The sequence below is a fragment of the Rhincodon typus genome, chromosome 42 (genome assembly GCF_021869965.1).
Source record: "Rhincodon typus isolate 14 chromosome 42, sRhiTyp1.1, whole genome shotgun sequence".
In the NCBI taxonomy this organism is placed as follows: domain Eukaryota; kingdom Metazoa; phylum Chordata; class Chondrichthyes; order Orectolobiformes; family Rhincodontidae; genus Rhincodon; species Rhincodon typus.
In genome coordinates, this window is record NC_063373.1 from 9,918,849 (window position 1) to 9,944,629 (window position 25,781).

General features: G+C 43.0%; 1 protein-coding gene and 1 long non-coding RNA gene across 13 annotated transcripts in view; one reads left to right on the plus strand and one right to left on the minus strand.

The window, feature by feature from the left end:
- The window catches only part of LOC109923573 (gastrula zinc finger protein XlCGF7.1-like), a 243,819-nt gene that overhangs the window by 153,645 nt on the left and 64,393 nt on the right, over positions 1-25,781 (minus strand). For 9 of the 11 annotated variants that reach the window (XM_048619197.1, XM_048619199.1, XM_048619200.1 and 6 more), the window contains one exon: positions 21,036-22,849. The exons of the other annotated variants lie outside the window; for them this stretch is intronic. In XM_048619197.1, the coding sequence (XP_048475154.1) occupies positions 21,791-22,552 (762 nt within the window). In that variant the 5' untranslated portion in view covers positions 22,553-22,849 and the 3' untranslated portion in view covers positions 21,036-21,790. Of the gene's footprint in view, positions 1-21,035; positions 22,850-25,781 lie in introns of those variants that run through there. 11 annotated transcript variants of the gene reach the window in all.
- LOC125487530 lies at positions 1,183-16,041 on the plus strand. Of its 2 annotated transcripts, none has more exons than XR_007265942.1 (4): positions 1,183-1,311; positions 3,668-3,818; positions 9,842-11,021; positions 11,292-16,041. It is a non-coding gene; the product is annotated as an uncharacterized LOC125487530 (long non-coding RNA). The 2 variants fall into 2 exon arrangements; XR_007265943.1 differs by having other exon boundaries at positions 13,719-16,041.

Genomic DNA, 25,781 nt, shown 5'->3' on the forward strand with positions numbered 1-25,781 from the left:
TCCCTGGACACTATGGGCAATTTAGCATGACCAATCCACCTAACCTGTATATCTTTGGACAGCAGTGCTAACTGCTCAGCCACTGTGCTGCTCACAATCACTGAGCAATTGTGCCACCCACATTCTACTATGATTTGGAGCTCTCCTGCCATGCTTTACCCCTTTTAACTTAATTAATACTTACAATGTGAAATACTTTCAATACTAAATTGAAGGTGCTGGTGCTCTCTGCTCCAAATACAATTTCTCAAAACTTACCTACTAGATACCAGCATCAATTTCCAATCTGTCCACATAACTGACATGACTCATTCCCAGACTGATTCTTGGAAGTGTTCTTTGGATCCTCTTGAAAGCCTTTTACTTTGTCTTAAAACGTGGTGCTCATGTCTCAATAATATGTTTCAGTTCAGGCTGAACCAGTTGAAGCAAGATGGACGCAGTGTAGCAGCACAGCCTGCAGGCTCCTCAGCTCAGGAGCTCATTGACTCTGTCACCTTTTTAATTTTTCTCTGTTTGGTGTGCTGTCTCCAGGTTTGGTGGCCTTGAGCCAGCATAGAGGTCCTCAGCCAGACTTCAGGGTACTCCAGCATACATTGTCTTAATTAATTATCCCCAACTGAAATTGATCTGAGATGAACTGTCTTTATTTTCACTTTTTACTTCTTACCTATGGCTTGTATCATTAATACATGTGCAATGATAGGGCGATTTATAAAGCAGTTTTGTAAAAATACACGTGACAATAAATTGCTAGACAACAAGGTGCAGGGCTGGATGAACACAGCAGGCCAAGCAGCATCATAGGAGCAGAAAGGCTTATCTATTCTCATCCTAAGTCAGCCTTTGTATTCTTTATGCATTTGCTCCACTCCCACATCTGAAACAAAAAAAAACAGAAATAGCTGGTGACATTCATTAGGTCAGGCAACATCTATGGAGACAGAGCAGAGTCAACGTTTCGACCCAATTTGTGTTACGAAAAGCTCCAGTTTTATCCTGGAGTTTGACACTGAATCAGATTTCCAATTCAGGCAGTTTCAGCCAATGAAGGAGGGCGGTAGATTCACTGTGATTGGTTGGAGGAGCAGCTTCGCCTGATAGGTCCTCCACCCCAACCACCTCCTCCAATCAGAGGGAAAAGCGAACCGAGCATGCGCAGTCTATATGCGGTCGCTGGAGGTTAGTGCGCAGGCGTAGCATGAAGGTCGGGCCCGGGAAGCGGGTCGTTCTTCGCGGAAAGTCTGTTGTAGAGTCTGTGCCCGGGGTGAGAGGCAATGGGAGGGCTGGATATCATCAGAACACCCCACGGTAGGCCTGAAACTAGAAAAAGAAAGTACCTATCGCATGGTTAGTCCAATGCCACGTGTTTGCTGCGTCTCCATTGACAGGGCCCCCGACTAACCGCTGTTTCCACTTTGGCGGCGCTGCGGTACAGTGCCCATGCGCAACCGTCGCGTTCTTCCGGAAGTTGTGCGCGTGCGCACTGACACTGACCAGTTGAGCATGTCGAGATTGCCTCTCCTGGATTGGGATTGAACAGTGGCTTAATTAAGACACAGGATCCTCAGGCATCTGTTAAATGGATGCCGAAATGATGCTCTCCTTATCGGAGAGAGCATTCTAGGAGATACAGTGTAAAAATGAAGGACCTCAGATTTAAGATTCAGATCACAGAATTGCTGTGGTGCATTCAGCCCATCATGCCAGCCATGGTTCTATTATCTGATACTAATCTTCTGCCTGATCCCCATATCCTTGCAGATCAGTTCTTGTCCAATTAATCGTCCAAAGTCCTGTTGAATGCCTCAATTGAATCTGTATCCATCACATTCTAAGCAGTGCACTCCATATCCTCACTACTTGCTGTGTAAGAGTGTTTTTTTTTCTCACATCGCTTACTTTATTTGAACATCACTTTAAATTGATGCTATCTTGTTCATTTCTCTTTCACGAGTGAGAACAACTCCCTAAACTCCAGCCCATTTTGTATTGAATCTCCTCAGTCTTCTTTTCTCCATTGAAAACAGTCCCAACTTCTTCCATCACCACCTTGCTCTATGCTCTATTAATTAAGCTGAGAACACTATATTCTTTATTAACTGCTCTTCCCACCTGTCCTGTCACGTTCAATGATTTGTGCACATACACACCCAGGTCCCTCTGCTGCTTTAGAAGCGTACTCCTTATTGTATATTCTTTTCCAAAGTTCTTCCAGCCAAAGGGCATCACTTCACACTTCTCTGCGTTGAACCTCATCTGCCGAATATCCATCCACTCCACATTGTCAATGTCCTTTTTGAATACCACACAATCTTCTCCTCAGTTTACAATCTACAAACTCTGAGATTGACCCTGCACATCATGATCTAGATTATTAAGACTTACCAATAAAAGCATGAGTCCCAATACTAACCCCTGGGGAACTTCACTCCAAACCTTCCTTCAGCCTCAAAAATATCTATTGATCATTACTCAGTATCCTCTGAGATCAGGAACAAAAACAAAGTTGCTGGAAAAGCACAGCAGGTCTGGCAGCTTCTGTGAAGTTAAAAACCGAGTTAACATTTCGGGTCCAGTGACCCTTCCTCAGAGTTCTTTGTTTTTGTTCCTGATTTACAGTATTCGCAGTTCTTTCAGTTTTTATTTAGTATTCCGCTTTTTTTCTGTTAATGGATAAGCCCGTGGAACTCAATTCCCCAAAGAGTAATAATGATAGTCATGAAAGATATTCACTGCAGAGGTAGTTAAACTTTTGATCGACAAGTGAGTCAAAGAATATCAGGAGCAGACCAGAAGCTGAAACCACAATCAGATCAGTCATGGCCCTATTGATGGCGAAGCAGATTCGAGGAGCCAAATGGCCTATCCTTGCTGTTGAACTGTATTTTCTGCTGTATTGGTGTTGGTGAGTAGCTTAGTGAGAATAGGGCCAGTGAAGTGGCAGGTGAGAAGAGAGTCAGAGATCATTGTGGGAGATTGGAGAGGAACTTAAAAAAAAAAAAAGGATGAGTTCAGAAAATGTCTGAACTATGCCAGTTGTTCTCGTCTATCAAAATGTAGGATTCCCAGTACAATGTTTGAGTTTTGTTGTAAAATGTCTATTTCTGAAAGAACACATGATGCCACAAATTTTAACAACGGAATCTCTAACCTAACAATAGAAATGTTTGGAGAAACTCCGCAGAAGCTGCGGCAGCATCTGTACAGAGAAAGCAGATTTAATATTTCTCTTCACAGATGCTGCCAGACCTGCTGAATTTCTCGAACAATTTCTGTTTTAGTTTTAGATTTCCAGCACCTGCAGTTCTTTATTTTATTCAAACGAAATCTCCATATTGCTTTTGATTATCTTTAATCCATCATTACAACTGCATCATAAAGTAGCCTTCCTTATTTTGCCAGTTGCTCTATGGTCTATTTTCATTTCTAATTCATGATAACCTGTAATACTTAACACCCAGTTATGGCCAGCTTCTAGCCAGGCCCTTTGATGTCACTGTCATATGATCAAAGCTGCATTTTGAGCTTCAGCTTCATTCCATTTGTGTATTTAACTCTCTGTCAGCCCATAAACTTCTCTTTCAGGCTGGAAACTTTATCTTGTTCTTGTGTGCAGATGCTGCTTTTCCCACACTGTTTGAATTCTCACTTTTCTATCATCTAGATCCTCTGCCTTCACTCGAGGTGTGATGACGTACTGACTGTGTGTTAGAAGGAGCTAGCCGCACTTTTTCTCACACCACATTCCCTTTTGGTTTCTACAAGAATTGACTGTGCAAGAAAGAGAGAAGAACATCTCTGGTAACTAAGATCAGGTGAGATGAAAGATCTCCACCTGTCCATTTCTCCACATGTAATTGTCAATATGAGACAGTATGTGTATCTGCCAGATTTGCTGCTTCAATGATCTTCAATATTTGATGCTCATCTAAATAATTTATAAATTTGAAAGATGCTTTTGAACTATTCCGTGATAATAATTTCCCTTACATTCTCAAAACATTTCTCTACTTGACTTTTCTAATTACTGATCCCATTTCGTCTGTCCAACTACCTTCTGAAATGAGGAAAAATATGTTTTGACTCCGTCCTTTTAAATTTAGCCACAAAGCATGGATTCTTGGATAAATCAATTCCCTCAATTGAATCTAACCACCCTTCAGACTACAACCTGTTTCTTCCTTCTCTGTTCTAAGCCTTCCTCTGGCAAACTCATGTTCTCTAATTTCCTTATCTCTCTGGAGTTTACTTTTCTCAATCTATCATTTTTCATTTCTCACTGCTTTTCTCTCTCCTTTCTCTCCATTATTCCCTGTTTTTCATTGTCTTCTCATTTCATTACATACTGTTTTTCATTTTCCTCAATTGCAAGTCTTATTTTTATTTCTCTTTCTGGAAGTCCTGTCTTTTTTCATTTATAACTATGCATCAGCTAATTCCAACTGTGACATCCTTTCTTCCAATTCTAAATGTTGGATAGCGACCTGAAATATTTCATCCTCACAAGATCCTATTCTTTCTTCTACTGTCAATTTATCTGCTAACTCTGAGTTTAGCTTTCATCAAAGATTTCAGATAATCCACTGTTCAATCTCCCACTTCCAGAAAACCCTGAGCCACATTTAAAGCCCACATTTCATGTCTAAACACCATTCTGTAGTTGTTACTTTAACAAGAAAGACACAGGTCCCTTTCAAATTCAATGAACTCTAGTGTCCTGTCAAGTGCTGCCAGTGGTTCTCCACCTGTTAGAATGATCTCAGATGATTTTATTGTTGGACAAGCCAGACAGAAAACTGATATTTTGATTGAACTTCTCTTTCAATTCCTCCCACTTCCTACAGACAAAGGGGGTGGCCATGGGTACCCGCATGGGCCCAAGCTATGCCTGCCTCTTTGTAGGTTACATGGAACAATCCCTCTTCTGTAGCTACACTGGCCCTAAACCCCACCTCTTCCTCCGCTACGTTGATGACTGTATCGGTGCCGCCTCGTGCTCCCACGAGGAGCTCGAACAGTTCATCCACTTCACCAACACCTTCCACCCCAACCTTAAGTTCACCTGGACCATCTCTGATACCTCTGTCTCCTTCCTGGACCTCTCTGTTTCCATCTCTGGCAACCACCTGGAAACCGATATCCATTTCAAGTCCACCAACTCCCACAGCTACCTGGAATACACCTCCTCCCACCCACCTTCCTGCGAAAATGCCATCCTCTATTCGCAATTCCTTCGCCTCCGCCGCATCTGCTCCCAGGATGAGGCATTCCACTCCCGTACATCTCAGATGTCCTCGTTTTTCAAGGACCGCAACTTCCCTTCTTCAGTGGTCGAGAACGCCCTCTACCGTGTCTCCCACATTTCCCACAACTCATCCCTCACACCCCCTCCCCGCAATAACAACCAAAACAGAATCCCCCTCATCCTCACGTATCACCCCACCAAACTCCGGATCCAACGCATCATCCTCCGACACTTCCGCCATCTGCAATCCGACCCCACCACCAAAGACATTTTTCCCTTCCCACCCTTATCTGCTTTCCGGAGGGACCACTCTCTCCGGGACTCCCTTGTCTGCTCCACACTCCCCTCCAGCCCCACCACACCCGGCACTTTTCCCTGCAATCGCAGGAAGTGCTACACCTGCCCCTACACCTCCCCCCTCACCCCCATCCCAGGCCCCAAGAAGACTTTCCATATCAAGCAGATGTTTACCTGCACATCTGCTAATCTGGCATACTGTATCCGCTGTTCCCGTTGTGGCCTCCTCTACATCGGGGAAACCAAGGGCTTGGGGACCGCTTTGCGGAACACCTACACTCGGTTCGCACTAAACAACTGCACCTCCCAGTCGCGAACCATTTCAACAACCCCTCCCATTCCTCAGATGACATGTTCATCCTGGGCCTCCTGCAGTGCCACAATGATGCCACCCAAAGGTTGCAGGAACAGCACCTTATATTCCGCTTGGGAACCCTGTAGCCCAATGGTATCAATGTGGACTTCACAAGCTTCAAAATCTCCCCTCCCCGTAACGCATCCCAAAACCAGCCCAGCTTGTCCCCGCCTCCCTAACCTGTCCTTCCTCCCACCTATCCCCTCCTCCCACCTCAAGCCCCACCCCGATCTCCTACCTACTAACCTCATCCCGCCCCCTTGACCTGTCCGTCCTTCCTGGACTGACCTATCTCCTCCCTACCTCCCCACCTACACCCACCTTTACTGGCTCCATCCCCGCCTCTTTGACCTGTCTGTCCCCTCCCCACCTATCTTCTCCTCTATCCATCTTCTATCCGCCTCCCCCTCTCTCCCTATTTATTTCAGAACCCCCTTCCCCTCCCCCATTTCTGAAGAAGGGTCTAGGCCCGAAATGTCAGCCTTCCTGCTGCTCTGATGCTGCTTGGCCTGCTGTGTTCATCCAGCTCTACACCTTGTTATCTTGATATTTTGATTTGTTGGTTTTAACAATGTGGTCTCTCTCTTAAACATAAGTGTATAGAACTGCAGATTTTGCTTTAACAATAAAATAGAAGTTAATTAGTAAAAGAGACGATATAAAATAGTATAAACTAAAGCATTTACTTATAATACAAATTCAAAAGTTTTCTGTCTAAAAACCCAGTAAATGTACAATCCCACAAATCCCAAAAACTCAGTTATAAATTGAAAAGAAACAAAACTGCTGTTCTACATTACCCAACACACCACTCATTGAAACATAGAAACTGGGAGCAGGAGTAGGCCATTCAGACTTCGAGCCTATTCTGCCATTCGATATGATCATCACTCATCTTAATCTGAGTACCACGTTCCTGCTTTGTCCCCACACTCCTTGAAGCCTTTAAAATCTCAAAAAACATCCATCTCTGTCTTGAATATATTCAGTGACTTGGCTTCACCGCATTCTGTGAGAGAGAATTCCACAAGTTCACTTCCGTTTCAGTGAATAAATATTTCCTTGCCTCAGTCCTAAATGACCTACTCTGTATCCGAAGACTTGTGCAGTACTCGCACCAGAGTCCCTTTATCTACACTTTAGTAGGTTTAACACACTTATGGATTTAACTTTTGGACTGGACCTGCAAAGCTTCTCCCTGGAGCTACTATATACCCAACCTTAAAAATACTCAGCTTTAAATAACTGATTCAGGGTTTCATCACAACACTTCTGGTGTGGGACTAACACTAACTGCTTATTCTGATGCTACCTAGATCACTATATCTCCTTCAGCCTTTGGAGCACTGTACTGCACAGCTATCCTATTCCAACAATCTCAAGGATTGCTTAGAACTCAAAGTCACACCAAAACCTAAAGTCTCCCTGTCTAAGCTTTTTAAAAAAAAAAAGTCCTTGAAGTCTCTACCAAACCTTGAGGCTCCATTATTTTCCTTATTGGATCACAAAACAATCTAAGATGAACAAAAAATCCATTAGTGATGCACACACACAGGCATTCAGACTACAGCCAGACATCAAAAAAACTATGTTAAAATAAATCACCATGGCTACAGTAATACAAGATAATTATTAACTTCAGATGCATAGAAAACATAGCAATTATTAACTCAAAAAAACCCCCAAAATTTCAATAAATGAAATTGAATCACAATGCATATGCACAAAAGGTTAACGCAGCAGGTAAGGTTACATTGGGTAAGGGTAATTTATTTGCTTGGATGGAGGATTGACAAACTAACAGAAAGCAGAGAGTCAGGATAAATGGCCTCCCTCCTCTGTGAGGGTGGTGGTGGACCAGAAGGTTAGAAGAATTAGTGAATGCCTTTCCCACACATCAAACAGGTGAATGGCCTCTCTCCAGTGTGAATTCCCATGTGCATAAATAGTTTGAATAATTCTGTGAAAATTTTCGAACATGTGGAGCAGGACAATGGCCTCTCCCCGGTGTGTCTGCGATGCTGTGATTCCAGTTGGTCTGGATAATTAAATCCCTTCACACAGTTGCTGCATTGCCACAGCTTCTCCATATTATCGATGCCTTTGGTTGTCACTTTGACCTTTGTTCACAGAGCATGTCTCTCCCCACTGAGAAGAGAATGTTGTTATTTGAGGCTGTGCAACTGGTTAAAGCTCTTTCCACAGTCAGTTCACTGGAATGTTCTCACTCGTGCTGAGGAAGGAGCTTAAGGTCTTTCCACAGCCCTGCATTCTGTGGACTGTGTGTCCTGATGGTTTTTATGTTCCAGTTATGATTGAATATAGAATAAGGAATATGCAAAGCACAATGATACTTGATTATTTAAAAAGTAATGTGTCAGATTTCAACATGATAGCTGATTTCTATTTCTGGTCTCCAAATCATTCGTTCCTAATACCCTGTAATAGTAGTTTACCCAGAATTACGCAGGATCTATAGAACAGAAATAGTCCATCAGATAAACAAGCTTCATTGAATGGCTATATACAGCCATTGACTCTTATTCTTTCATGCATTTGTCTAGCTTCTTTTCAAAGACATCTCAGCTCTTTGCCTTAACCACCTCCTGTGGGAGTGAGTTCCACATTTTACCTGCACATCCCTAATGTGGGATTCTCCCACAAGTGGTAACATTATCTCTGTATCTACCCTGTCAAATCCATTCATAATTTCAAAGGTCAGATCCTCGCAATTTTTATGTTTTCTCAAGAAAAATCATGGAGCTATTAACATCTTCTAATAAACCTAATGTCTCTGTTTCAACAAGCAATCAACGTTGTCCGGGTTGAAAGTAAGAAAGACAGATATTTACTTGGTTTGTGCTTGTTATAAACTTTCCCCTTCTACTACCTGTAAAAGTAGTTTCCGAAATCCGTTTGTGTTCTCCAATCCAGGTCACAAATTGGCAGCATCCTGGTCTTGGCTAAACTTTAATGCATTTTCTGATTCCACAAATGCTGTCTTATCGATCGAGGAATTGCAATATTTTTTTCTTTTCTATTTCAGATTTCCCGAAATCACCCTGTTTGGCTTCTATTTCAATACAAGCCAAGTAGGAAACACAGAGAGACCAATTAAGGTTCAGTTTAACTTGAATTAGGATGGGTGTTGGGTTCAAGAGCAGTTTCAGCTGGAGCAGAGATGAAGAAGAAATTGCAGGGTTTAACCCAGAATACTTTGGAACACAGAGCCCAACAAATTCCAATGTGAGACTTTAAAGTGAGATTCTGAGGAAAATTGGTTGCTAAATCTATAATGTACCCCCACTGCATTAGAAGAAGCACATTGCTTTCATCAGAAGTATACCTGTGAGGTCTTTTCATCCATTGTATCTCTAAAGACAGCATTTACTTCATTCCTGAGATATGGGTGTCACTGGTGAGACCATTTGTCTAATCCAAGTTACCCATTGAGGTGGAAGTTTCCTTCTCACTGAACTGCTGCAGACAAGGTGGTGAAGATGCAACCACAATGCTTTCAAGTAAGGATTTACAGGATCTTCCCCTAGCAACAATCCAGCAATTGCTATTTACATCCAATCTGATGGTGTGTGACTTGAAGTGGATTTGGAGATAATGTTTCCATGCACCTGCTGCTCTTGGCAGGTTGTGGAGGTGACAGGTTCTGTCAAACATCACATTGAGATGCAAAGATAGAAATCCTTCTTTGCTAACTTCCTGACCCCTCTTGTCTAGGTTCAAACCTATTGGCAGGTTCCATTTCCTGTTGGACACTGACATCTAGTCTTTTTTAATACAATCTGCCAGTTTTCATAATCTCTTTTGTTTTTCACATGCTGACCCCACAAAATACCAGATCCATTCAGCTCAGTTTCACAATCTGGTCTTTGTATTGTTGTGGTTTCTCTCTCTCATTCCCTTTTCCCAATTCATTTCACCAGATACTAGAAGGAGAGGATGTACAAATGAAAAACCCAAATATCATGATCTGACAGTGATGCTCAGTTCCTCAGGATCTAAATATCAACGGCCTTTGATCGTGGAAACAGAATGCACCATTCACAGTGGGAAGAAACTGTACACATGTTCTGTGCGCGCAAGAGCCTACAGTGGATCATTTGGATTTTCAAAACACAAGCGGAGTCACATTGGGAATAAACCATGTAAATGTGGGGACTATGGGAAAGGATTCAATTATCCCTATGAGCTAGAATGTCATCGATGCAGTCATACAGGGGAAGGTCATTCTGCTGATTGAATGCTGTAAAGTATTTGTTTATTTATCTACCCTGCTGACACACCAGCAGGTTCACAATGGAGAGAGGCCATTGACCTGTTGTGTGTGTGGGAAGAGATGCATGTTTTTGTCTGTGATGCTGAGACACCAGCAAGCTCTCAATGATGAGAGACAATATCAATGCTCTGACTGGGATAAGAGCTTTAAATGTCCATATTGACTGAGAGAGCACCGGTACATTCCCATTAAGTACTCCCCATTCCAATGTTCTCACTGCAGCAAGAGATTCAGGCGATCATCCAGTCTGTTGATACATCAGCGATGGGGAGAGACCTTTCGCTTGCTCTGTGTGTGGGAAGGGATTCATTAATTCATCCAACCTGCTGATACACTGGCGAGTCCACGGTGGGGATAAACCCTTTCAAATGCCTAGACTGTGGGAAGTGTGATAAAAGTTCTAGGGTTCTGGCTCACCATCAAACTGCTCACACTGATGAAAGATCATTTAAATGCACTCGCTGTGGGAGTGGATTCCGGCGATCATCTGATCTCTCACTACACCAGTGGGTTCATACTGGGAAGAGGCCATTCACCTGCTCCTTGTGTGGGAAGAGATTTGCTCATTTCTGCAACCTACGGAAACACCAATGTTTTCACAAGTGACTGCAAAGATTGGATTCTGCTGTTATTGTTAATTAGATCCAACACTGAACCATGTTCATTCGGACAGTTGCAATCTGTTTCTGATGATTTTAATCATCTCCAGCCCAGCTCTGGTTGTTGGAATTCTGGATAAGTGTCAAAGTGTGTCAAGCCTTTCCTTGGATAGCAAGAAGCTTTTTCCCAGAGTGGGGGACTCAATTACTAGGGGTCACGATTTCAAGGTGAGAGGGGGAAAGTTTTTAAGGGAGATATGCGTGGAAAGTGCTTTTCGCAGAGGGTGGTGGGTGCTTGGAACGCGCTGCCAGTAGAGGTGGGCACGATAGCGTCATTTAAGACTTATCTAGACAGATACATGAATGGGCAGGGAGCAGAGGGATACAGATCCTTGAAAATAGGCGACAGGTTTAGATAGAGAATCTGGCTCAGCGCAGGCTTGGAAGGCCAAAGGGCCTGTTCCTGTGCTGTAATTTTCTTTGTTCTTTGATCACTAGGACAAGTTGATTCCTTTTGAATAACCTCTTTGTTGTTTCACAACAATCAGTGTGTGCACAGCAAAATCCAGCAAACAGCAATGAGATAAGTAACGATTTAATCAAGTTTTTTTTGGTGGTAATGTTATTTAAAACAGTAAAGTTAGTCCCATTACAGAACCTCCCTGTGGACAGTGTGTAGAATTTTTGAGGTCTCCTGATGTGAAAGTGGAGCTGATTTGAGATGTTTGGTCTGCAATGTACCTTGAAGGACTGCTATGTGGGATAAAATTGTAGAATCCCTACATTGTGGAAGCAGGCATTCAGCCCATACTGACGTTCTGAAACGCATCCCACCCTATCCTTGTAACCTTGCATTCCCCATGGCTAATCCACTTAACCTACACATCCTTGGACTGTGGGAGGAAACCAGAGGAAACCCACACAGACACAGACACAGGGAGAATGTGCAAGCTGCAAACAGGCAGCGACTCAAGGGTGGAATTGAACCTGGGTCGCTAGCGCTGTGAGGCAATAGTGCTAGCCACTGTGCCAGCTCTTTCCTTCATTCACTGATTCAGCTGAATTTGTTTCTTCACTTTAAACATCAATTCCACTTTAATCTATGGAGCAAATCTACAAACCAGCTGCAATCAGTATGGCCACCCAATCTTTTTCTTCCCTTTCCTGTATGCGAACAAGAACTATCTTGTTCCCGTGCAAGTTTTAGCCACAAATCTCGTTATTGATGCAGCTTAGATTCTGCTTTGTTCCAATGAAAATTCTTCCAGTTTTTCTTCTGTCTCATCATGGGTAAGTGAAGTTGGTGGCTTCAGAGCAGAATGAGACACCCTGAGAAACAGTTCATTCCACAATGAGCTGGTGTAATCTGGAATGCAGTGTCTGAAGGTTTGGTGCTGGAACAGGTACTTTGAAAAGGAAATTGGATAAGTGCTTGAAAGAAAGGCTGATGGGGAAACAGTAGTGGAGTGGGCAGAGTTAGAGACTCAAAAGTCACTTCAGCTGCAGATGGGTTGCCATGACAACAGTGGTAAAACATTCCATTCCATTGACTCATGGGAAACGAAGGTAAAATCTTAAGGTGCTTGGATATTGAAGAAAATTGAGGCATGAGGAGAAAGTAAGTGGTTAATATCTCAGTTCTGAGGAAGGGTCACCGGACCTGAAACATTATCTCTGTTTTTTCCTTCACAGATGCTGCCAGACCTGCTGAGCTTTTCCAGCAACTTTGTTTTTGTTGTGGTTAATATCTGGAATGTGCTGCCTGAGAGGGTGGTCAAGGCAGAATCAATTGAGATATTCAAAGTGAAATTGGTTTATTATCTGAGTAGGAAGAAGCTGTAGGAATTTCACTTGTGAATTTCTCAGTCAGAGAGGCACCCAGTGTTACAGGAAGGAGTTGAGGGATTGAAGCTCGGTGAATTGATGATTAAGACAGCATCCTACAGCAGCCAAAATGCCCAGTTCCTCCCAGATGTAATGGGAAGAAGCAGCAAAATTGACACTGAATTGATACCTCATTCAGAAAGCTAGCACAGATGGTTAACTGGTACCAATGCTTTCTTTTCCCCCGACGATCTTATTGCTGCCACAGTAGGGACATTGTAAAATGGAGGTTGGTGCTTGTTCACCTGTAGCTGCCACAGTGCAGTTTCTGTTCTGCAACCTCTGATCTGAGCTGAATGGCCTGAAAGCTTACTGTTGCCCTGCTCTTACTTGTAATGTTTGGGCCCACCACCTTCCTTAGTGGATCAGGTGAAAAACATTGTTCATCTGACGTGACATGTGTGTGTCTCTCGCGGTGTTGTCTGTGCTTGTCAGGGCTGACCTCACAGTAATCCTCCCTGCAGCATGATTGCGAGGCTTCACCTCAAAGCCCTTCACCCGCTGCTGCTCATCTTGTCATCAGGCATTTTCTTGCTGCTAACCACCATTTCTCTGGGTGTGGTCACCCCCTGACTCCAAGTCTGAATATTGCTAGCAGCTTCTGAGAGCTTGGGACAGAATGGACAGAACACAATACCATTGAAAACTAGCATCATTGTTTACTATAAATCATGTACAAAAGCATCTGATGGGTAGAATGGTTTCCTCCTGTGTTGCAATAACATTTCATGTCTTCTTAAATGTATTTATTTTTCTTTATTCTAGTATCTCACAAAATACAACAGGGATTTCCTGTAGGTCCTTCTTTATCTGGAGATTATATATAATTATAATTATAATTATAATTATATATAATCTCTTATATAATTGTAACTGAGGTTAACAGGCTCATGTGAACTCTCCATCTGCTATTTAAGGCAGACTTTAAACAATTTCAAGCAGGTCTGTTTTAAGAGTTAACACCAGCTTTGAGGTGGTGGTTACTTTGTAGTGGGTAGTCGGTTAAAGACTGGATATTTAAACCTGTTGCTTTACTTTCAGGCAGGGACAGATCACAGTTTGACACCAGTCTCTGATTTGACAGCGTGTTTCCAGCATTCATTGTTGTTCTTCCTGACTCTAAGCATCATCGTAAAGGAGCTTCTGTTCTGTATCGAAGAGACTGAACCATTGAAAAGTGCAGCTGGGAATCATTTCTTCCACCTCAGGATTAACCCACATGGAGACTTTGCTGTCAGAGAAGAGAGATGAGAAAGATCAAAGTGCTATTTGTCCCTTTCATTGTGACTCTGAAGAACTATGTCCAGGCTGAAATTCTGTTGCTGCCATTGATCCCTCCCCAGATTATCGTTTCTGCGCTCCAGCAGGTGCTCAGTTAAACACTTCGATAGGAAAGAAAAATCCACAGCAATGTATTTAAGTAAAGCTGAATTATTAACCATGTATCCAAAATATCAAGTTACAGCCTGGTTACAAAAAAATGTTAATATGGACAGAAGCAAACCTCAACTATCAGAACATTATTCAGTCCTGGCTGTGAGTAACAGCAGAATCCAACCCCTGCAGTCACTGGTGAACTCACAAGTGCCTCAGTCGGCGGAATGACTGAGTGACTATCGTCCCTAACACCAAGCAGGTGAACAGCTTCTCACAGTGTCAGTGGGTTTGTGGGACAGCAATTCCATTTTGTTTTACATATCTGACCACAGAATGTTGAAAAGTTTACTTATCAAAATGTGCAAGTTGCTGGAAAATGAATTGGATGACCAATTCGAATCTTTTGTCACACACAGAACAGATGATGGTTTTCTCCCTGGTGTGCATTTGCTGGTGGGTAATGAGTTCACATCATCCTTTACAGCCAATCTCACTGTTAGATACTCTCTTGTCTGTGTGAACACATTGATAGCACATCACATCCTGCAATCAATCATTTAAAGGCTCTTCTGCCAATGAGAACTTTGTGGTGTGTCCACAGAATTGTAATCAATATGAGAATCAGGTGTTATGGGGATAAGGAAGGAAAGTGGAATTGAGGATGATCAGATCAACCATGATCTCTTTTGGTGGTGGAAGACTTGATGGGCTGAATGGCCTACTTCTGCTCCTATGCCTTGTGTCCATTTTGCAGCACCATAGCCCAGGCCTTGTCATGACATAGGCTGCCTTCAGCACAGCCAACTCATTTTCACCTACTTATAGCCCCCATTATCGGCATTTCTTTCTCCCTGGTATACTATCGCTCACACTTTTTCTTCTTATCCTTGTCCCCACCCTGTCTTCAGCTTATCTACCACTTTTCATTGGCCTTTCAGTTTCTTTTTACATTCCTGTTTCTTACATGTGATTGTCTAAGTTCCTTTTAGAAATACCTCAGCTTATTGTTTGAAACACTTCCTGTAGTGGTGAGCTCCACATCCCAACTACACTGAGGAAAGACATTTTCCCTTATTTCCCTGTTGGATTTATGAGTAACCACCTTGTGATCATGGCCATTCATTTAGGATCTTGCCCAGAGGTGGACTTATGTCCAGGTCAGCAAGGTCCTACATGGCAAACTGAGTATAAAATTAAAGCTCACAAAATCCAAGCACAAGTTACAACTTCCATCCAAAGTTGACTGGATGGTAGGAAGCAATGAATAATAGTCACTGGGTGTTTGTTTATGTGACAGGATGGTTGTTTCCTGTGATGTTCCAATGGGCTCAGTCCTGGGTCCTTCAGTCCTGAATTATATTATTGATGCAGATGAGATGTAGGGACATAGAAATTTTCATATGATACAAAAGATCATTGTGTTCTTGATATTAAGAACAAAAGCAGTTGATCACAGGAAATTAACAATGAACTGGTCAGGACATGAGAAATAAATGCAGAATTAGACATTTGGCCAATTGATCATGGTCCACCATCCAGTAAGCTTATGACTGAGCTTACTGCCTGTCCCTTTTTGATGAAAATTCTATTCCTCAGCCTCAAATATTTTCAAAAGCCAAGCCTGCATAGCTCCCTCACTAAACACACACAAACTTTTCAAGGAAGAAATTCCTCTTTGTCTCTGTCTTAAACCAAAACTTCTTTTCTTAAACAGTTTCCCTCTTCTAGATTCCCCCACAAGAGGAAACAACCTCTCAGCAGCTAACTTGTCAGGTCCCATCAGAATTTTGTTTTTACGAGATCAACAGTCAACCCCAAATTATTCCTCAAATAAGAAACCTTTCATCCTGGGCATTGCCCTTTGGAACCTCTTAAGAATTGTTTCCAATGCAAATATAGCCCTCCTGAAGGAAGCAGATTCGAGCTGTTGTTCGGACTGTAACAGGAGGAATATGTTGGTAATCAATTAAAGTACGGCCCCATGATACCACCAGTGTCAGTCTCTGTGGAGTTGCACTGATTTGTTCACCAAAACAGCCAACTAATTCCCAACTGTGCTACTACAGGGAACAAAGGAGACTTGCACCAGACTTCTTTTAAACAAATTTTCAAAGTAATCCATTCATTATAAATCAAAACTGACTCTAAAAACTAACAGCAATCTCTGGTTAACATATAAACTATTATCTGGAATAAAAACTATACTCCTTTAAAGACACACACAACACAAAGGACACTGCAGAGATTACTATTTTTAAAAAAGGTCCAAGACTCTGCAATGAAAGAACAGAATATCATGAATCTTCATGGTCCACTTGTTGATGAAATTGAATTGCTGACAGCCATAGGATGGAAGATCTTCAGTTTGGATTGAAATCAAGCTGGATCAAGTATTTGAGAAGTGGTAACATTCAGCTTTTCAGGAATTAGAAAGTAGTCAGAAATACTGATATTTGGAAAGTATATCAGGTTCCTAATAACTTCTATTGATAAACTAAGGTGAGAGACTTGCAACTTCTGGGGTTTCCTTCTGTACTGACCACTTCGCTCAGTGAAAACACAGATCAAGACTCGAAAAGGGTTACTAGGAAAACCGTCAGTACTCAGAATTCCCCATAGTCTTTTAAAAAGTCATGTTTTCCAGTAATTAATTTCCATAAATCCCATCTCCCAAAAAGCTTTACTTGTCTTTTATTAAATCTTGAAAATCATTTGACTTTCTGTATTTAGCAAGTAAACCACAGCAGCAATTAAATTTGACCCAATTTTCCAAATAAATAACTAAAAATCCTTTACATTCTGCATGTGTCCAAATAGTTCCATACCTTGGTATTTTTCACAGATGTGACTTTTATTTCTAACACTATCCACAGTACCTGAGGGCATTCCCACCAACGCTTTGTGCAATCACAATGAGACTTGTAATTCAGGGTTAACAATCCAATTGTCTTCCTGAATACTTGCTCTACCTGCATACTACTGTATGCAATCCAAAGACACCCAAAGCCTTCTGCAATGCAGCATTCTGCTGCCTCCTCCACTGAAGGACTACTCTACTTTTCTATACTCCCTGCCAGAGTGGACATCCACACATTTTCCCACAATTAAGTTTGAACTGTCATTTTGTTTTTCCCAGTACATTTCTTGCTTTGCAGGTTCAGTCTAACCTCACATCTTGCTCAGTAATTTTGGTTACGCTACAGTTGACTCCTTCATCCAAGTCAGTGGTATAGGTTGCAAATAGTTGAAGTCCCACCACCGATCTGTGGTACTCCACAAGTTAAAGTTTGCCAACCTAAAAAAAAAATAACCATTTATTCCAGCTCTCAGTCAGCCAAACCTCTGCCACACTAACTGCCAACACCATGAGTTCTTATTTTGTACAGAAACCTTTTACCTGCCAACTTATTGAATGCTGGTTGGAAATCCAAATACACAACATCTAGTCTTCTTTCTCCACCCTCCTGGTCACATCTTCTAAGAGGTCAAAGTTCTTCACACTTGGTGGTGAGGATGAAGGAGGCAGCAGAGAGGGAAAGCTTTTCACAAGGAAGTGACATGTGAGAAATACTATTGTCTGGGTTCTTGTACACAAATCACAGAAAGCTAAGGTGCTGGTGTCACCAAATACTAGGAGGACAACGGATGGGTTGCCAGCTATTATCAGGGGATGGGATGAGGGAAGTGAGAAAGTCTTGCTGTGATTGTATAGGGCACATGGTCACCATGAACCAACCCAAAAAGGCTAACAGATGAATGTGGCAATTTACGGATATTTCTGGGAGAGGAGAGAGAAAAAGACACACATTGACCAAGGGACAGACAGCAACAGAAGGATATTTGGATTTCCAACAGGCATCAGTCTTTAATTTAAAAATTGAATATTTTCTTGCTGAAAATAGTATAATAGGAAGATAACTCGTGAGGAGGGTGTAAGAGGTATTCAAATTGAGTGATGTGGAGATGGTCAGAGAGTGGGTAAAACATTGTCCAATGCAGCATAAAGTGGAAAATGTGATGTTTGTCAGGAAGAATCTTAAATGGAGAGAGATATTGTAGGACAGTGAGGTATAGAGGGATCTGAGTGTCCTGGGATATGAATCACATTGAGTCAGTCGCCTGGGGCAGCAAGTGATTAGGAAGGCAAAGGGATTGTCATTTGTTCATGCAATGAGAGTATCATTGGCTGGGTCAGTATTTATACCCCCATTCCTATCAGTCCTTGAGAAGATGGTAGTGAGCTGCATTATTGAACTGCTGCATTCCATAAAACTAACAGAATGTAGCAGAAATTAAAACTGCAGCTTTCACTGAGTTAAGAGTTTGGAATCTCATTGATGTTCTGAGGAAATTTATATAAAGCATAACAAAACAGGGAATAAGTTACAAATTGGGATCTAATTGAAGGAATTGGGGAGTTTTGCATAGAGCATAACACGTGCTGGGGAGCAAGTTACGGTCTGAAATCTAACTGAGGGATTTACAGTAACATATATACAGGTAGAGTATACAGATACAGACAAAACAACAACAGGTACCAGGGAGAGAGTTACAGACTGGTCTCTATTGAGCAGATCAGGTGGTTTATATTCAGGTTAATAGCTACTTGAGTGAGTTACAGCATGGAATCTGATTGAGGGGTTTGAGGTGATTTATGTGGAGTTACAGAAACCCAGGAATGAGTTACTGTCTTGAAGATTGGGGTGGTTGATATACAGAATAACAGATGTCCAGAAGTGAGTTGCAGACTGGAATCTATTTGAAGTATTCATGGTGGTTTAATATTGGGTGTCAAAGAAAAAATGTAAAATTTGGGGGGCGTGGAGCAAGTGTGATTGGAAAGGAGCAAAAATTGGAGGGTGTGCAATGGAGGGAGTGGCAGCACAAAATGTGGGCTTGGTGTTAAATTGAGAACAGGCACAAAAATGGGGCAGGGACAATATTTGGGGCAGTGTCAGAAATTGGGGGCAGGTGATCTCCAAATTTGTGAAGGCAGGCACAGAATTGTTGGGTGGGTGCAACATCTGGGGTGGGGGGAGCCAGCATTAGGAAGTTGCAAAAATGGGGAAGTTGCAGCTTGCAAAATATTTGGTGGAGCTGAATAATTGGGACGGTTGCAAAATTTGGGGAAGCACAATTTGTAAGGTCAATACCTGGAGGGTCACAAATTGGGAGGAAGTTGCAGAGGGCTACATAATCTGGTAGGCAGAGCTGCAAATGGTGGAGTACAATATCTTGGGGTGGGGGGGGGTCAATATTTATGATGCAAAATTTGACAGAAAATCTTGGGGGCTCACCAAAATAGCGGGTGTTGTATATCTGGGGACAGATGAGGACCTGGTGGGGGACAAAATGAGGCAGTGCATAATTTGGAGGAAGCAAAATTGTGGGGGCTGCAGGAGGGAACAATATTAGGTGGTGTAAAACTGGAGGGTTAGGTACAAGATTAGGGGGCACAACTACGGATGGGTGTAAACTTGGGGGGCTGTGAAAAAAACGGAGTGACAGTTTGGTGGGGCACTATTTAGGGAGGGGAAAAATTTTGGGGGAGTGCAATATCTGAATGGGGACACAATTTTGGGGCAAAGCAAGATTTAGGTGTTTGCAAAATTAGAGGGGTCCACACAAACCCAGGGGGGGTCCAGTACCAATATTATGAGTGGCAAAAACTCTGCGGTATAAAATTTGAGAGAGGGTACAATAATGGGGACTGCAAAATTTGGTGGGGACACAAAACCTGGGGGTGAGGACTGAATAATTTTGGGGGTATATAATTTGTGGAGGGGCTGCAAAACCTGGCCAGGGTCTGCAGAGAGACAGGGGGTGAACTAGAGATATGGGAGAATAAAAAGAGGGGAACAAAGAAATGGGTCGGGGAGGCACAGCAGCTCAGTGGTTAGCACTGCTGCCTCACAGCGCCAGAGATCCGGGTTCGATTCCACCCTCAGGTGACTGTCTGTGCAAACTCCGCACATTCTCCTTGTGCCCGCGTGGGTCTCCACTGGGTGCTCAGGTTTCCTCCCACAGTCCAAAGATGTACAGGCTAGGTGGATTGGCCATGCTAAATTGCCAGTGGTGTTCAGGGATGTGTAGATTAGGTGGGTTATAGGGGGATGGGTCTGGGTGGGATGCTCTGAGGGTCGGTGTGGACTTGTTGGGCTGAAGGGCCTGTTTCCACACTGTAGGGATTCTATGAACAGAGACAAAGGCAGAAATAAGAGGCAAGAGTCAGAAATAAGAGAAAAGAAACAATGAGAAAGAGGGAATAAAAGGTAAAAGAGAGGGGAGAGGTTAAAAAGAAAAGACAGGCAGGGAACGGAGAAAGAGACACAGATCGAAACACAGAGAGCAAGTAAAGGGAATAAAAGGTCATGCAGAACCAGACAGGAGTTAGGAAAGACATGGAGACACTGAGGAGGGGATACTTATCATTCCAGCTCTCTCATTTCCCCTTCTCCCACAAGGGACAGACCCTGCTCTTGGGGTTTGCTTTGGAGGTGGGGTGGGGTGGGGGTGGGGGTGGGGGTGGTGGTTAAACAATCAAAACAAGCTTTGAGATTTCAACAGTACCCACATACTCTCTCTCCCTCCCTCTCTTTCACTCACACACTCTTGATACTCACCTCCTGCTCCATCCACACAACAAAAAGGGAACTACAGCTGCCGAGGCCTACTTCAAATACCTTCAGGTCTGTCACTCAAAGCCCCCTCTCTGCCCAAATACCAGCTCATTTAATCAGCTTCCAGCCTCCTCTTTCTGGAGCACACCAAGAGGCATCTTGGTGAGATTATGGGGGAAGGGAGGTGAGAGAGAAAGCAGTAGTTCAATAATTTAGTCCAGACTGCTTCTGTTTGCCCCTCTCCTCCCCCACCTCAACTCACAGACAGAGGCCCCAGACGCAAAATCCAACACAGACAAAACTGCAGTTTCAAACCGGCAGCAATCACAACACAGGGTCAATAAGACAACAGGACACAGGCTTCTGCAACCAATGGACACAAGTTTATTCCACAAGGGAAACAAGATTTTCATATAGATCAACACAAGGTGCAAGTGGGACTGAAATGAACAAGTCAGCAAGTTCACCTCTAATGAGTTTGATAATTCTACAAATGAGTCAATCTATTTAACAAACAAACAGTAGTCACACAGATCTACTGCATAAATAAACTTGAGTTTATTAAACAGATCAACCCTGACCATATTCTGAGGGACAAAAACAAAAGTTGATGGAAAAGCTCAGCAGGTCTGGCAGCATCTGTGGAGACAAAAAAAAAAATCAGAGTTAACGTTTCGGGTCCGGTGACCCCTCCTCAGAACAGTTCCAGCAACTTCTGTTTTTGTTCTGGATTAACAGCATCTACAGTTCTTTCAGTTCACATTCTGAGGGACATGGTGTCTCTTTGTATCTCTATATAGTTGTGTTTGAGTGTCTACAAATCGTGTGTTGTGTCTGTGTGTGCCCAGCTCTGTCTGCAATGGGATGCTCTTTGAATGAATGAATTAAAACATGATGAACCAAAGTCACAGTCTCTCTCTTTCGCTATCACTCGTGTTTAGAGTAATGCAATGCCAAGCTCTGCTGGGCTCCTCATGACACATCACAAGCACCACATATTTCCCCATTCCACTGCATCTGCTTCCTGGTCCTCCAGGGGATAGATCAAGGTTTTATCAAGAAAAATAACAGCAAAAGATACCTGCCCTACAAATCACTTGTGAACTCACTGGTGTCTCAGTAGGTGGGATGACTGAATAAATCTCTTCCCACAGAGGGAGCAGGTAACAACTTCTCACCAATATGTATTTGCTGGTGTTTCAGAAGGTTGTTTGAACGGACAAATCGTTTCCCACACTCGGAGCAGGGGAATGGCCTCTCCCCAGTGTGAATGCGTTGGTGTATCAGCACATCACATCTGCTTTTAAAATTCTTCTCACAGTGCGAACATTTGAAAGGTCTTTCATCAGTGTGAACCAGTTGGTGTGTCTTAAGGTGGGATAACTGAGAAAATGCCTTGCCACACTCAGAGCAAGGGAACGGCCTTTCTCCAGTGTGAATTCGCTGGTGTGTCAACAGGTGGGCTGACTGAGTGAATCCCTTCCCACACTCGAGGCAGATGAATGGCCTCTCCCCAGTGTGAACTCGCTGGTGTGTCAGCAGGTGGGCGGACCGAGTGAATCCCATCCCACACTCAGGGCAGATGAATGGCCTCTCCCCAGTGTGAACTCGCTGGTGTCTCCACAGGGTGGATGAGCCACTGAATCCCTTCCCACACTCAGGGCAGATAAATGGCCTCTCTCCAGTGTGAGTGCGTTCATGTATCCGAAGGGCAGATGCCCGAGTGAATCCCTTCCCACAAACTGAGCACGTGTGTGGCCTCTCCCCAGTATGACTGCGTCGATGAGTTTCCAGCAGGGACGGGCGTTTGAATCCCTTCCCACAGTCTGCACATTTCCATGGTTTCTCTGTGCTGCAGCTGTACTCATATCTCTCCATTTTGGTTGATCAGCTGACTCCTTACCCATACACGAGGCAAGGATAGTTTCTCCCCACTGTGAATGGTAGTGATGTTATTCAGGCTGTCTGGGTCGAGCTCTCTTCACAGTCAGTTCACTGGAACACTCACTCGGGTGTATGTGCCTCAGTGCATTTCCAGTAACGGTGCGTTTGCAAGGTTTTCTCAGACAAAACAGACAATCGTTGAATATAAATGGTTTTCGACTCCTGATGAATCGAGTCACTCTCAGATCTTGACGGGATGTTTGTTTGGAATTCTTGCTGATAAACGTGCCTCTGTAAAATACATTTAAATTAGGAAAAGGTGAGTATGAGAAAGAAAGTAGTTAAGACACTAAAGGAGGGTGAGAAATGGAGTTCATTGAATCTGTTAATTTGTATAAAAGATACACAGAAATAGTGACCATGAAAAGTTACTGGATTGTCATAAATGCTCAACTATTTCATGAATGACCTTCAGGGAAGGGGACCCACTGCATGTCCTGGGCCTCCACAAGACTCAGCCCTCAATGGGAGGGGAGATAGTGACAGCACTTAAGGACACAGATGTAAGGTAGCTCTTTGACTGATCTGCCTGTGATTCGAGACTGGGTTCTGGGAACAATCCCTACAACAGACAAGAATTAACGGCAGAGAGAAATCTGCAAGAAAGTGAAAGTGCTGCAAATCCTCAGCTGCTCAGGCAGTATCTCAGAGAGAAAGACTGCAAATTCCAGCTCACTGATCTTTCACAGTACAGAAAGGCCATTCATCTGCTCAGATTGTGAGAAGGGATTCGCTCAATCATCCACGCTGCTAACATACAAAAGCGTTCACACTGGGAAGAGACTGTTCATCTGCTCCGACCTTGGCAAGACATTCACTAACTCATCCCACCTGCTGAGATACTAGGAGATCACAGGCATTAGGTTTCAACTGGATTGGATTTTGCTGTGAATCACATCCAGGACTGAACCATGTTCACCGAGGTCTGGTTCTACTGATGTTAATGAACTTCAGCTCAGTCACTGGTGTTAATGTTCTAGCAAAAAAAAATTTCAATTATCTTTTTGTTAAATGTAGCATGTTAAGTAATTTTATTTTGTATGATTAATGCTTTCTCAATGCTCTCCCTCATCCAGTCTTCCCTATCTTCACCTCCAGCATGTGTGAGGAGCTCAAAGGTCCTGTCATTAAGATGGACAGTCCGATCAGCTGCCTCTGCTGCTTCTGCTGCTTCCCTCACCCCATTTGCCACTGGGCCAAACAGCCCGTAATGCTCCTTCTCTAAGCCTGATCCCACATCTTCCTCCAGTTTGGTTTCTCTCTCCTGTCCTGCCCTTTCAAAGCTTGTCTGGCCCAAGTCCCAGCTTCTACTTTATTGACCTTCCTCATTCAAAATTCCCAACATCACTGTCATTGTGAACAGATTCATTTCTTCAAGACTGTCCCCCTGTTCCTCAAGGAACAAAACACATTTTCCAATATCTTTGAATGTTTTGTCACTGCACAAATCCATGCTCATTTATCCACCAACTCTACTCTCCCTGTACGGATCTGAGCCTCTGCAGCATCACTGACCATTTATTTTCAGCTCCGTCCATTGCCCAACTCTGCCCCAACCTCAGTACATTCATTGCTGAAACACACACTCGAGTCAAAACTTGTTCATTCTAATGAACTGCTGGTCAGTGTTCCACACCTTACTCTCTACTGCCTGTGTCCTAACGCATTAAATTCCATTCCCAATCACTCATGTGCTCACTGACCTCCATTGGCCTCTTAAGAAGAATACCTTAATTTCAAATTCCTCAGTCTTGGCATTGATCATTATGTGGCCTCACACTACTCAAGCTCTGTAACGTCCTCCAGCTCAACATTGTCTGAGATCAGTCTCCCTGCACATTTCAGGATTTATTTCCACCACCAATGACAGCTGTGCTTTCAGCCTCCTGGTCTCAAAGCTCTGAATTTCACTCCCAAACCCCCCCTCTTCTCCTTTTTAAGATGTACTTTAAATGTAATCTTTTGACAGCCTTTGATGATCTGTCCTAAGTGTTCCTTGTATTCTTAAGGGCAAGCTTTGAGAGAATCCTTTCCCCACAGATACAGAAGATAAACGGCCTCTCTTCACTGTGACTCTGAGTTAATGACCTTCAAGTTATGATAGGAAACTGGATCTTCCCTCAATCCACATGTTTATATGTTTTCTCCCTGCTCTGGATGTCATTATGCCTCATGATTGAGTGATCAGTTACAACACAACTTGTGTGGGACCCCCCCCCCCAATGAATGGTCGACGATTTTCTAGGCTATGTAACTAGTTCATGCTCTTTCCACTATCAGTCCACCGGTACACACTCATTCAAGTCTAAACATTCCTTCCACAGTAATAAATTAAATCTTGCCCCACAAACAAATATTTCTCCCTCCACAGGCTAAAGCTGATCATATTTGTATCAAGATAGTCTGAAACTATTATTGAATTTTTAGTTAGAGCCTTCTGTATGGAAATCCTGTCCATTTAATCAGGGATGCTGTATCAAATGATAAGTTATTGAGGCATTACAAAAATGTGCTGGCAATATCATTTCTAAATCTTTTACATTATTTTCCTGTTTATTCATCATTTGAGTCCCCCAAACAAATGTCTCATTCATGCACACTCAGCGTCACATAGCTTTACATATCTTAAACAGTACCTTCAGTTCATTGGTGTCTGACATGGATACAATGCCTATTCATTCTAGTCCCATTCTCCACTTGGCCCATAGCATGTCAGCTATGGTACGTCAAGTGATCATCGAAACACTTCAGTCATGTGATGGTTTCCGTTTTAACCATCTTTTCACACAGTCAGTTCCAGATATGCACCATCTTCTGGTGAAAAAAATTATTCCTTCAATCCTCCCAAAAGATCCTTCCCTTTACCTTAAAAGGTATGCCCCTCGATCACTGACACTCTAAGGAGAAATGCTACTTTCTATCTGCCCAATCTATGACTTTCAATCTTGTACAGATCAATCAGCCTTGCCCTCAGCCTTCTGTTTTAAGGAAACAATTCCAGCCTATCTAGTCTCCCTTCATAATGGAAATGCTCCAGCCCAGGCAATATCCTGGTCAATTTCCTCCACATCCACTCTAGTGCAATCATATCATTCCTATTGTGGTGTGACTAGAACTGAACACAGTATGCCAGCTATGACCTAACATTATATGCAACTCCATC